The sequence below is a fragment of the Dasypus novemcinctus genome, chromosome 29 (assembly GCF_030445035.2).
Source record: "Dasypus novemcinctus isolate mDasNov1 chromosome 29, mDasNov1.1.hap2, whole genome shotgun sequence".
NCBI classification, from domain to species: domain Eukaryota; kingdom Metazoa; phylum Chordata; class Mammalia; order Cingulata; family Dasypodidae; genus Dasypus; species Dasypus novemcinctus.
In genome coordinates this window covers 27,271,608-27,285,000 of record NC_080701.1, presented here as the reverse complement: position 1 = coordinate 27,285,000, position 13,393 = coordinate 27,271,608, and the positions used below count along the sequence as shown (strand labels likewise).

The following is a 13,393-nucleotide window of genomic DNA, read 5'->3' as shown; positions in this document are numbered from 1 at the left end:
GGATTTTGAGTCATTTAATTCTTACTAGTTTCTCATCAGGGGTGTATTTTTACTCTACTTTTGTAAGTAGATAGCAAGGGGGAAAGTCCAGCAATTGAGTTGAGTAGCAAATCTTAATACTGAAGATAACTAGAAAAGACAGTATGCCTTTCACCCCAAGGGCTTATCTTCCATAATTAGGTGTCGGTAACGTTACATCAACCTCTTCTTCATTCAGGAAGTTTTCATACCAAAAATCTGTTTGCAAACGCGAACTGTCCCAGTGTTCCCTGTGGGCCGGGAGCCCCGTGCTCTCCCCGTGCTCTCCCCGTGCTCTCCCCGTGCTCTCCCCGTGCTCTCCCCGTGCTCTCCCCGTGCTCTCCCCGTGCTCTCCCCGTGCTCTCCCCGTGCTCTCCCCGTGCTCTCCCCGTGCTCTCCCCGTGCTCTCCCCGTGCTGCTGCGTACAGCCGGCCTGACGGCGGCGAGCGGGGCAGCGGGCCTGCGCGTGCCGGAGCCCAGGCGGGCAGGAGGGCTGCGCGGCGCCGCGGAGGAGAGGGCGCCCTGGCGCGGGGGAGCCGGGAGGAGAGGACCCCCCCTGGCGGCGGGGGCAGCCGGGAGGAGAGGACCCCCCCCCTGGCGGCGGGGGCAGCCGGGAGGAGAGGACCCCCCCTGGCGGCGGGGGCAGCCGGGAGCAGAGGACCCCCCCTGGCGGCGGGGGCAGCCGGGAGGAGAGGACCCCCTGGCGCGGGGGAGCCGGGAGGAGAGGACCCCCCCTGGCGGCGGGGGCAGCCGGGAGGAGAGGACCCCCTGGCGCGGGGGAGCCGGGAGGAGAGGACCCCCCCTGGCGGCGGGGGCAGCCGGGAGGAGAGGACCCCCTGGCGCGGGGGAGCCGGGAGGAGAGGACCCCCCTGGCGGCGGGGGGAGCCGGGGACCCCCCTGGCGGCGGGGGCAGCCGGGAGGAGAGGACCCCCCCTGGCGGCGGGGGGAGCCGGGAGGAGAGGACCCCCCCTGGCGGCGGGGGCAGCCGGGAGGAGAGGACCCTCTGGCGCGGGGGAGCCGGGAGGAGAGGACCCCCCTGGCGGCGGGGGGAGCCGGGGACCCCCCTGGCGGCGGGGGCAGCCGGGAGGAGAGGACCCCCCCTGGCGGCGGGGGGAGCCGGGAGGAGAGGACCCCCCCTGGCGGCGGGGGGAGCCGGGAGGAGAGGACCCCCCCTGGCGGCGGGGCAGCCGGGAGCAGAGGACCCCCCCTGGCGGCGGGGGGAGCCGGGAGGAGAGGACCCCCCCTGGCGGCGGGGGCAGCCGGGAGCAGAGGACCCCCCCTGGCCGCGGGGGGAGCCGGGAGCAGAGGACCCCCCTGGCCGCGGGGGGGCCGGGAGGAGAGGACCCCCCTGGCCGCGGGGGGAGCCGCTGCACTGGGCCCTGGAGCCAGATTCCAGGCTCGAAACCCAGGCGGTGCCCTGCCCTTGCCGCATGACCTTGGGCAGTTTCCCTTCTCTGTGCCTTTCTCTTCCCAACTCATCAGGAAAGTAAGAGACACTACACCTGGTGAAATGCTGAGAAGAGTGCCTCGTAGCCATGCCTAAACCATGTTAGGTGTATTTTTGTCTTTTCCTGTTCCTGAAAAACCTCAGGTAAACATCAAATTAAACATCTGTTTCCAGGGGCTGTTTAAGAATGAAAAAGTGAAGATATTCAGTTACTTTGTATAGAAAGTGTTTTAAGTATTTACTAAAAAAGACCCCTTTATAGATTCTTAAAATCAATAAAGTGGTTTCTACAGCAGCCATCTGATTGATTCAGCAGTTATCAGCTAGCTCTTTCCTTTTTGCATGTTTGTTGCTGTAAAATGAATTTGTGTGTTGACCCTTAACTTTAAAATTAAGCACTCTTACCTTCTGGCATTACAACACCTTCCTCAGGTGGGTGTTTGGGGGTGGCACACATCAAAACCCGACTTTCTGATACCCAAGTGTATGGGTAGGGTACCAGGTGAGAAAAGCACCAATCATCTTAGACAACAGGTTTAATCAGAGGAGAGTGAAGTGATTTCAACTCTGATCATAAAGAGAGGGCTTTGAATGGTTTTGATTATACAGACCTCAGCTAAGCAATTTTTAACACGAGTCAAATTGATTCCGGACACATTATTTAGTGGTGATTCTGTGTGAACGAATTGTAGGCAAAGGGCCGTAGAATACAGTGCAAAAATCAGACCCAAGTTTGCAGAGCAAGGAAGCAGGCAGATGGGATCAATAAGCAATCAGCTGGGTAGGGCTGTGACAGCTAGGATTTGGATAGATGTTCTGGTTTATAAACTGAATGACATGAGGAGTTCAATCAAAAATCTGAAGAAAAACTGCCCTGTTTATCAAAGTGGAAAATATTTCCTTCTATAGGATAACATTTAACAACAGCTAACTGTGACAGATGTGAAAATTAGAAAAATAATTGATTTCTCTAGAGAAGACCCAATAGTCAGGACAGAATTCTACCAGAACCCCAAAAAGCATCCTGGATAGCGTGGGAAGCCGTGTGCTCCACACCACAGGAGCAAGCCAGCTGTCCGGGCCGGCCGCGGCGAATGCTTTGGGTGGGATTCTAGAAAGGAGAGCCGGCAAGATGATGGCATCTCCTGTCTCCTGCAGCGTTCTGACACACAGTTAGATGAGGCGCTTAGGAAGGCTGAGGCCTTTGTGACATAATGCAAACATCCACCGTATTCATCAGCTTTGAATTCGGAATTTATACATGTAGCCTGAAGAAAAACAATGTTTGCCCCACAAAAACAGATGACGAAGAGAAAAATGTTGGGCCACTACACTCTGGTGGAAAGAGTTAGACTGCACAAATATGCATCTAAAGACAGGCCGGCAGAGGATGCCCTCAGCCAGTCACGGTTTCCTGCAGCAATTCCATAACATCCTAGTGTGATCACAGCCAACAGCTTTAGGTTGCTGTACTGCTGGCTTATTAAATGAAAATGGCACCAAAAAAATAAATAGAGGCTGGCAATGTGTTCTCCGCCTAATTTCAAAATTTAAAATGAGCTGTGTTAAAGAGTCAAAAGCTGGCCTTATGCCAGAAGCTCTTATTAATAGGGTCATATGGATTATATGGCACATTACTTAACATTCTTAAGAATCTACCCCTAGTTTTTATGATCGACACAGATCTCTTTCTCAAAGGCAGTTTGATATATTGAGGGATATTTTTCTAAGTCCATTTGTCTCCCCATTTATTTGGAAAACAGAATTACACCAAAGGAAAAAAACAGTATGTTGAAATATATAAATTGATGCTCTTTGGATACAAACTGGATTACCGAGTATTTATAAAAGATCCCCTTTATTGGCCACAGTGTGAAGAGGTAATTTGAGCAACTGTTTATTCTCTTAATTATAACTGGGAATTGGGAATAAATAATATAGAAACCAACTTAATATTTAATGATGATAAATATGTAAAAACAGTAATAATGTGAAAACATTGTCCAATTATTCCGTCGCTCTGCTTTGTAGCATAGAATGGTTTGTTTTTGCAAACCACTCCAGCTTCCCTGAAGACGCAAGGTGCCTTCTCTCTGAGCGGCCGTTGCGTTGTCCTGTCCGCACAGGTTCCCCCTCCCCGGCACTCCCGCACCCTGCACCCCAGGCCTGCGCAGGGGCCCCCACTCCTCCACAGCCAGGGGCGGGGCGAATCCACGTTCCCTCGTCTTGATGGTTTGGGGACAGCCAATTGAGGCGCTGCTTCTCCTCGCGACTCGAGGGAAAGGGTTTACTGGCTGATAAAATGAGACACACAAAGCAGGGCCCTTTCCTCACACCGAGTTACATTAGCACGCAGCTCCCCGAAGCCCCGCGGGCATCTCACACCCGGAAGGCGAGCCAGGCTCTCTCCCGATTTGTGTTTTCCTTATAACGCCCCTAAATCAGAACTTCCCATTCTCGTGGCTCAAGACATCCTGACCTAATACCCGTTTGAGTCTGCCTAGGGGCTGCTGATACCAGAAACGGGTTGGCTTTTATCGTGGGAATTTTCTTAGGGTAAAAGCTTACAGTTCTGAGGTTGTGAAAATGTCCAAATCAAGGCATCATCAGAGACGCTGTCACCAAGGCCAGCTACGTGGGATCCTGGAGTCCTGCTCTGTGGCCTCCGCGGTGGCGGGTGATCCCTGCTGAGGACCCTCCTCCCCTCCAGGCGGGGCCTCCTCAGCTCAGCCGTGGGCCATCAAGCTTTCGGCTTGGTCTCCCCCAGCAGACCCTGCTCCTCTCCCCAGGCTCAGCTGTGGGCTACCAGGCATGTGGCTTGTCTCCTCAGCCTTGGGCTGCTTCATGGGCCCAGGACCTCGGGGGCCCCTTCCCGTGACCCTATGCTGTTGATGCCAGCCTCCGCAGCCAGCCTCCGGCCTCTGTGACTTCTCTTGGCCTCTGAGGGCTTCTCTCCACCTCTCTCTCCACACAGCAGGTCCAAAATGGTGTTTCTCTGGGTAGTCTCAGTTTATGTAAGACCCAGCAAGAGGACGGAGGCACACCCTGGGTCACACCTCACTGGCAGAGTCCAGTCAAAACCCTAAAGCGATCTAATTGAAAGTGATCCAGGGAAGTTGACTTGGCCCAGTGGATAGGGCGTCCGTCTACCACATGGGAGGTCCGCGGTTCAAACCCCGGGTCTCCTTGACCCGTGTGGAGCTGGCCCATGCGCAGTGCTGATGCGCGCAAGGAGTGCCCTGCCACGCAGGGGTGTCCCCCGCGTAGGGGAGCCCCATGCACAAGGAGTGTGCCCTGTAAGGAGAGCCACCCAGTGTGAAAGAAAGTACAGCCTGCCCAGGAATGGCGCCACACACACAGAGAGCTGACACAACAAGATGATGCAACAAAAAGACACACATTCCCTGTGCCGCTGACAAGAATACAGGCGGACACAGAAGAACACACAGTGAATGGACACACAGAGCAGACAACGGGGAGGGGGGGGGAGCAGGGAAGGGGAGAGAAATAAAAATAAATCTTTAAAAAAAAAAGTGACCTGGGGAGCACATGTACCTCAAGTGGTTGAGTGCCTGTTTCGCATGTAGGAGGTCCTGGGTTCAATCCCAGGTACCTCCTAAAAAATAAAAATGATCAAATCACAGGGTCTCTTAATTGAATCTAATGTAATCAAAAGGCCCCACACCCATGGGAATGTATTAGTTCTTTTAGTTTTGGGATTCAAAAAATTCAACACCCAATTTGAGAAATGCTTCTAGAGAAGTTGGAGAGGCCCCACTCAGCTTTAATTCTTGAGATTGAGGATGGCCCATCTATGACCATTCACAATGGCTCTGTGCAAGAGAAGGTGACAGCAGGTTTCCTTAGAGTTGACTGTCCCCGTACATATTAGCTCCATGAACATTTTGTGAGAGCACTCCTGTCACATACTAATTTTATCAGCACTTAAATATAAAAACAAAACAACTCACCGTTGCTTTAATACATGTTTATTTGGTGCCTACATACAAGGCACTGTTTGGTGCCATGAAGAATACTTGGATGATCGAGGTGTAATTAGTTCTTGCCCTTAATGAGCTCAAGTCTGGCACAGGAAATTAGACATGTGCACAAATAATCACACAAAGCAGAAAGCAATAAATGCCATGAGATTGCTACCAATAAAATATTCAGAGAACCAGGAGGAAGAAAATAATTACTTTTGGATGAGTATAAGAGATTTAGAGAAGGCTCCATGGAAATAGGGGGCTTAAAATGGTAAGTCAAATATAGGTAGGAGAAAATTAAGAGGAAAAGGTAGTCCAAGAAGATTATAATGAAAGTCAGAAGCAGGAGGTACTGTCTGTTGCAGAGGTCGTGAGGGGTCTCACTGGACTGGGATAAGCAGGATGGGGAAAGGAAGGTAGAGAGAGAAAGTTGGACCCATGTGTTGGTCTCAACTGAGGATGCTTATGTGTGCCAGGCAAAGACATTTCAACCTCAGTGGAAGGGTATGAAGAGAGGTGATTTTACCAGAGCTCTGCTTTCTAAAGCTGAATCTGGTGGCAATATACAGAAGACTTTACAGAAGGAAGCCAGTTCAAGAATGATTACAAGAGTCTGGACTTGAGTAACGAGGTCATGACAATGAGAATGAAGAAGTTACAGAATTGAGAGGACTGGGCAATGAATGAATATGGAAATAGGGGCGATAGAAGAGGTAAAGTGGATGAAAAGGTGACCACAATTTTATATCTAGAGACAGAGAATGATCTATTCAAAGAGCTAGGAAAATCAGGAGGAAAAGATTTGAATTTGGGGAGAGAAAGAAGGGAAGGTGGTGAGCCTGAGATGCTAGCAGCCATCCAAGTGGAGGGGTCCGTAGGCAAGTACAAGCCAGAGTGAGGGTTAGGGCAGAGGGCAGAGCTGGAAACAGCCTGGGAGATTGTCCATGCGGCGGTGACCGTCAAAGCAACGGAACAGGTGGAGATGGCACCATCTCACCACAGAAGGGTGCTCTAAGGTGCAACCCTATTGTCACATTTTCCATAAATACGGAATTCTCACAGAAAATTCATAAGCATGATGATGCATCATATGAAAAGTGCTGTTTCTCTTTGTGTGTTCTCTTCCCTTCACTCTGGAGAAACTATTTCTTCAGTTTTGTGATTATAAGCAGGAAAGGTGCCTCCACTGTGGAGGGTCATTTTTGAAAAGATTTACTCCAATGAGAGTTTTTTCTTTAACTTTTCAGTATCATTTTATTTGAAGAGTTTTCTATAATGAAAGTATTTTTCTGAGGATTTCAGAAAAGCTACTGATGTACCCTACACCTCACCAGGGCTAAGAGCCCAAAGAGACCCAAGAGGTCCTCTCTAAACCCCTCATTTCACGGGTGAGGAAACGGAGGCTCGGAGAGGCCACGGGACTTGCCCAACATCTTCCAGAGCGGTGATGACAAAGCTGGACCCACGAACAAGAGCAGAGTGCTGTCCTCTGTTCCCCAGCAACATCCCCAGGTACCCGGCCACCAGACGGATGGGTGGAGATGGTAAGTGGACGGACGAATGGATAGACAGATAGATAGATAATTATAAGCAAGAGTGGTTGGGAATAACACAGCTCTATTTTACATTTTTTCTTCCAAGTGGGGAAAAGGAGAAAATGACTTCTGATTGAACAGCATTTTCTGGACCCATCACTGCCCTGAAGATCTGAAAAGGAAACTACTCTGGCTTTCTTGAAACATTAAATGACACTTAACTAAAAAATATTAGATTCTTATTACTACATAAGAACTACATCACATTTAGCGAGCTTTATAGGCAGCCACAGTAGAAAGGAGGGTGTGCTGTTTTGGCCTGTATACAAATGAAAAGGCAGTCTGTGGGGGAACGAGAGCAGTAAGAATCAGACCTTAGACTGTTTTATCCCTCTCGGAAGTAAAACGTCCACAGTAATCTCCCTTTTGGAACGTGAAATGAGATCTCTTTAGAATGATGTTCCCAAAACATCCATTTACACAGAAGATGGGGAAAAGGGAAGTACCTTCCCAATACGTAAGTCACGACGTCATGGGCAGAGGTCTGGTGAGCCAGGCCACGGGCAACAGGAGGAGAACAGCAGCACCTTCTCCAACAATCTGGGATTGCACATCCTACTGAGTTTATACCAAATGATTCCCTTTAACAAAGGCTGCTTCAGTACAGCCCGCGAGGGTCTGCCAGGAGAACATGTGGAACTATCAGATTTTCCAGAAAATCTTCTTTTTATAGAGAATGAAGGCGATGAGCACCCAGAGCGCAGTGGCCACTACGTTCTGCGTGAGGTGCTCTCTGTGTGACTGGTTGTCCTGCAGCTTCCACTGGAAGGGGAAGTAGTTCTTGAACACCTCGTGGCCGACGTAGACCAGAATAGAATTCATCCCTGAAGGGGAAACACAGAAGACACTGTTTTTCCTGAGTCACATCAGGACATCTGTTTAATCTTTGAAATTTGATTTTATTTTGGTGAAAATACCTTAAAAAGGATGCACTTATCTTAATGACTACTACCAAAAATAAATCCGTATCTTAGGTAAGTTCAAATTAATATCAAAAATTATTTAGAAACTAGTCATCTTATAATAATGTAGTCTTGCATACTAAATCTGCAAGGAACTAAAATTATTAACTTATATTTTCTAAACAGAAACCTTGAAGTCTAAAGAATGTAACTACTACTAGAATCAAAGGGTTGAAATGAGTCACTGAAATTACCTAGACTAACCCTCTGTCTTCAGGTAGCACCACTTCTGAATCACTTCGTTAATTTCTTAATATCCTTTCTTGTTATTTCTTATAATGCATAATCTTTAAGGTAGTGTATCACATTAAGAAAAAAAATGTATCTTAAGTATGAGACACTGGAAAACATATCCTGAACCGTTTCTGATGTTCTGCAGTTCGGCATGGTCTGAATAAAATGTGGAACGCGTAGAGCTCATTAACCGTCCTGTAACGACCCCACAACCTAGACAGCGACCTGCTTCTGATCTGCCAAGTGACGCGTGGCCCCTGCTGCCTCCTGGAAACGTGTCCCAGGGCAGGGAACCCAGACCTGGCACTGAGCCGCCCAGCACTGCCGGGCGCAGCCCGCCTCGGTCTGCGTGGGGCTGGGGGTCACTCACCCGGGTAATAGAAGGGGGCTCCTGACCACAGTCCCCTCACATCCACGACGGGGTAGAGGATCAGCAGGATGAAGAAGGCGAAGGAACTCAGCGTGGTGACATACGAAATGGACCTGGAGAGGGCGGAAGGAGATGCCGTGCTTGGGGGGCAACAGTACAAATCATCAAAATTGAAAGGACGCTTTTTTCACTCTACCTACCAGAGATTTTTGTTTACTGGAATAAAGCCTTGGTTTTCAGAAATCTTTGTCAAAGCCATAGAAATAAGCCCCTATAATGGAGGGAAAGGATGTTAAAGATTTATATATTATTTTCAAAGTAATTGTGTGTCAAGACGAAAAAATATTAGTTACCTAAACTGTTCAGAGAGGACTGAAAATTGTACCTCATATTTTCTAACCAGAAAAAATATTTTCAAGATGTATAATTAAAAATTATTCTTCAAAAATTACCATTATCTTTTCAGCATTCCTAGGAGGTAAGGAAGGTAAACTAGTTGAGAAGTCAGGGAAATACGACTGCAAGGTCAGGGCTAAAACGGCCAGTCCGTCAGCCCGTCTTCCAGGCCCTTCTCTCATGTAAACCTGGAATGGGAGGTTCCTGCAAACCTGTTATTATTTGTCGTGTCTTTGTTTTCTTTTTCTTTGTTGTGTGTCGTGTCTTAACGCTAGGATTCTCCATGCTGAACCCACACTAAAGTACATGCTTCCTGCATTCTTGACTGGCTGCTGAGTGGCAAATGCTGTCATTTATTTACAAAGACGTTTCCCTAAGAAAAGACACCTGAGCATTTAGGAGCAAAGATCTGCTCCCCTCTGGCATTCCAGGGAAGGTTTCTGGCTGGCTGCTGCTACACTAGCGCTGCTGAACGTTTCCTTTCTTTTTCCTACATATGAGGAGAGGGGCCTCCGTGGGGTCGGTCGGGTACTTACCAGAAGACAACACCAGGCAGCAAATCTAACCAGGACGCCTCTGGCCTGCTCCTTGTGACACAGGAGAATCCTTCCTGCCTGGAGAAGAACACGCAGGCTGACCAGGGGAAGCACCGCCCCTCCGGGCTCACGCCCAGGCCCGGGCGCCCTCGGCCCCCTCGTCGTTGGCGCGGCGCTCCAGGCACTGGCACCGCGTCACACGTCGTTGACGGGCCGCTCCAGGCACTGGCACCGCGGAGGCGCCCGAGCTCCCTGAGGACACGGCTCAAAGCGCGCCCCCGGGAGGGACACCTCCTCCCGCCTCTGAGAGCTCCTGAGGAGTCTGTGAGGACTCGGGCTCAGCTCAGAAGAGCCGAGATGTACAGCCAAAGAGGACACTTCGGTGGTAAGCCTGACGGTGGCTCTGGCGGCCGTCGTTCACCTTCGAGGCTCTCCCGCTTTCGCCCGTGAACCTTCACTGCACCCACGAGCCGCTCTCCCCCCAGCGCTCCCGGCCCCTCAGGCGTGCTGGCACTCACTCTTACCTGCGTTTCTCCACCTACGTGCAATTTGTCTACATCCTTGCTCCTTCTTATCAGTCCTCTCCTTATTTTTTGGATCAGTTATTTAGAATTCTTTACCTTCTTCAGGGAACCCCCTCAGCTTGTCACGTCACTTTCCCCTTAAATTCACTTTTCCCCGTCTCTTTCAACCCTCTTCCTATTGCCAAGATCCACTACTTCTTAAAAATTGGCCTGTCATCTTTATACTCAGTCTAACCTCGAGAGCCTCGGCATTCGGACGATTTCCAAAGTCTTCCCTGCCTCTTCCTTCTCAACTCGTTTTTAAATTACTCTTCAGAAAGTTGCAGTAGCTTCCATTTGCTACCAAATTTTAAAAAGTCTGTGGTTGCCCTCCCAGAGAGCCAACATCTTTAGAATATAAGATACAAATCTGCTTGTGGCCACCCATCCCCAATATATGGCTCTACCTCCAAAGCCACTTCTTTCAGTTTGAAACCAAACTGCTACCTCTATCTCTTTCAAAACACTCAAGACTTCCTCTCTCTGAAGCTCTCTAATCCTAATTTTGTACCCGTTACTTCAACACTCCGGCATTATCCCTAACACTTGCTATTTTATTTCTGTGCAACTTCAATGGATTATTAAATGTTTTTCCTTAACAAAAAAAAAGTGAATGGAGCATTACCCCGGCCCTTGATGAGTAGAGACTGGGAGGCACACAGGACCCAAGAGAGGAGGCACCCATCTCAGGAAGGGAGGGAGACAGCCTAGAAGAGGTGGTGATGGCCAAGGCAGGGAACAGCATTCTAGGCAGACTGGAACAGCATGCATGGAAGTGTAAAAAAAGCCTGGCCTCTCCAAGACACTGTAGGAAACTCAGAAAGGCTGGAGGGTGAGGAAGAGCAGTAAAATGGGGTAGGGAGGGGGGCTCTGCAGGTCTCCCTGAAGTATGGGCTTCTCATAGGTGACAGGGAGCCAAGGAAGGGTGTCACGTAAGTGTGACAAGGGGCCAGCTCAGAGGGGCCTGCTAGCAGTACAGCAGCAGTAGAAGATGGACAGGAACAGGGTGGAACTGGAGACAGGGAAAACATTTTTAAAACAATAAAATCGGGACAATTAATCTCTGAAAACATCAAGGGATAAGAAAGTGTTAACCTGTAACAGCTGAAATGGTGACTGTTTTCTACGTGCCAGTTCTTAGCACTTTATATAAACTAACTTAACCTTCGTGAGTTTGTGCAGTAGGTGCTGTTGGAACACAGAGAGTAACGTGCCAGGGTCCACAGCTGGCAAGTGGCAGGGCCGGGATTCAAACCTAGGCAGTCGTGCTCCAGGCCCGCACTTTTAACCCCTATGCCACACTGCCCCTACCTGAAGAGGCATTAAGCGACTCTACTCTAAGCACAACATAAACTATAAAGTTCTACGGAGACAAAGACAGTGTGCCTAATATAAAATTAATTTCATCACCAAAGCTTTAGCCCTGCACCATCCAATATGGCTATTTCAATTTCCATTTCAAATAAAATGAAATAAAATGGAAAATTCACTTCCTCAGTTGTATTAGCCTCATTTCAAGTGCAAAACAGCCACATGAGAGGAGCAGCTACCTACTGGACAGAGCGTATACACAACAGTTTCTTCATCACCGAAAGTTCTACTGGACAGCATGGCTTTGCACACTTTGTTCCCTGCCAGGTAGCTCCCTTCAGCCAATAGATTCAAACAGTGTTAAGGAGAAGTTTAAAAAGGAAAAGCTAGGCTGTTCAGAATTTTAATGACTTTACATGGGGGATAAACCAATAATAACCAGCACCTGTATTGACTTTGGCATAAAAGATGCTCAACCTGGAGCCATGTAAACTGTAAATCAAAGAAATGTGACAAGTGACATGGACAAGTCTCAATGTTGCCAATATTCAAACACAATGAACAGTCCAGCAGGGAAATCTTTTATCTAGAAACTGTTGTGCCTCCATTTCTAAGGCAAGCCATATAAATAATTGGATTTCTTTTTAGAATAGAGGAATTACAATTAATTATTAGAATGTGCTGAATTCCAGCAACTTCTGCTTTTGCACAATCTGCAGGCTATAAACTGAGCATTTCATGAAGTCTGTATCAAGGAGGACGTGCTTCCAATTACTTATTTTGTTTTACTGAAATAACTATTGAATTAATTATAAATCAGTAATCACAAACTGTCAGAAAAACGTATCCTAAGGAAATGAACAAATACCTGAACTCCTAAAAATGCCATCACGATGGAATTGATGGTTCCAAGGATTCCCTCCGGATCGTAGGCCACCTCGGTGAGGTAAAGCACCTTAAAAACGCAGCACAATCACGTATGAATGATATACTTCAATAAAAACATATTTTTAAAAAAGCACAGGGAAACGGACTTTGGCCCAGTGGTTAGGGCGTCCGTCTACCATATGGGAGGTCCGCGGTTCAAGCCCCGGGCCTCCTTGACCCATGTGGAGCTGGCCATGCGCAGTGCTGATGCGCGCAAGGAGTGCCGTGCCACACAGGGGTGTCCCCCGCGTAGGGGAGCCCCACGCGCAAGGAGTGCACCCATAAGGAGAGCCGCCCAGCGCGAAGGAGGGAGCAGCCTGCCCAGGAATGGCGCCACCCACACTTCCCGTGCCACTGACGACAACAGAAGTGGACAAAGAAACAAGAAACAAGACACAGCAAAAAGACACAGAAAATAGACAACCGGGGGAAGGGAGGGGAATTAAAATAAAATAAAAATAAATCTTTAAAAAAAAAAAAAAAGAAAAAAAGCACAGCAAGAAGGTGGCACTCACTCACTATGGCAATGCACACAAACAACTCTGAGACACACGAATGCCTTCCAATAGTCAAAAAGCAATATATATATATATTTTTCGCTACAGAAATCCACTGTCAACATAAGGGACTAATAGGCAGAATGGTTCTGGCCAGGGAAGTGCGGTGGGTGACCTTGGGAAGGAAGTGACGGGCAGCAGCCACTTCCACTTGGGCCGACTCAGGAACCAGTGCTGGGACCCCTTCCAGCTACGTGGCGCATTCCTCAACATCTTCAAAGTTCATTTTCAGATTTATTCTCTTTGGCCAACTACATTAGAACACCAGCAACTTTCTATCTTTTTTAAGGCAAAGGGCATTTAAAAATCTATTGGTAATTTTGTTATAAAGTGAATGTTACTGGAGAGACCTGGAAATACAGGTGCAGTGGATGCTGTACTGCCGCCCTCTCACACTACATAGTGGTTATGAATAGGCTCCACACTTTCAAGACAAAAGCCCCCGTGCCCCGCTGCTGGAAGCGTTAACGGCAGACGCGCTCGGCCCAGCC

General features: G+C 48.7%; 1 protein-coding gene across 1 annotated transcript in view; it reads right to left on the bottom strand.

Moving 5' to 3' along the window:
• Positions 1-5,438: 5,438 nt before the first annotated feature.
• Positions 5,439-13,393, bottom strand: part of HGSNAT (heparan-alpha-glucosaminide N-acetyltransferase) — a 40,487-nt gene continuing 32,532 nt past the window's right edge. The window contains exons 14-18 of the mRNA XM_058289860.2: positions 12,287-12,373; positions 9,545-9,622; positions 8,813-8,883; positions 8,613-8,725; positions 5,439-7,870 (exon numbers count right to left, since the gene is read on the bottom strand). Coding sequence (XP_058145843.1) covers positions 7,689-7,870; positions 8,613-8,725; positions 8,813-8,883; positions 9,545-9,622; positions 12,287-12,373 — 531 coding nt within the window. The 3' untranslated portion in view covers positions 5,439-7,688. The remainder of the gene's footprint in view (positions 7,871-8,612; positions 8,726-8,812; positions 8,884-9,544; positions 9,623-12,286; positions 12,374-13,393) is intronic.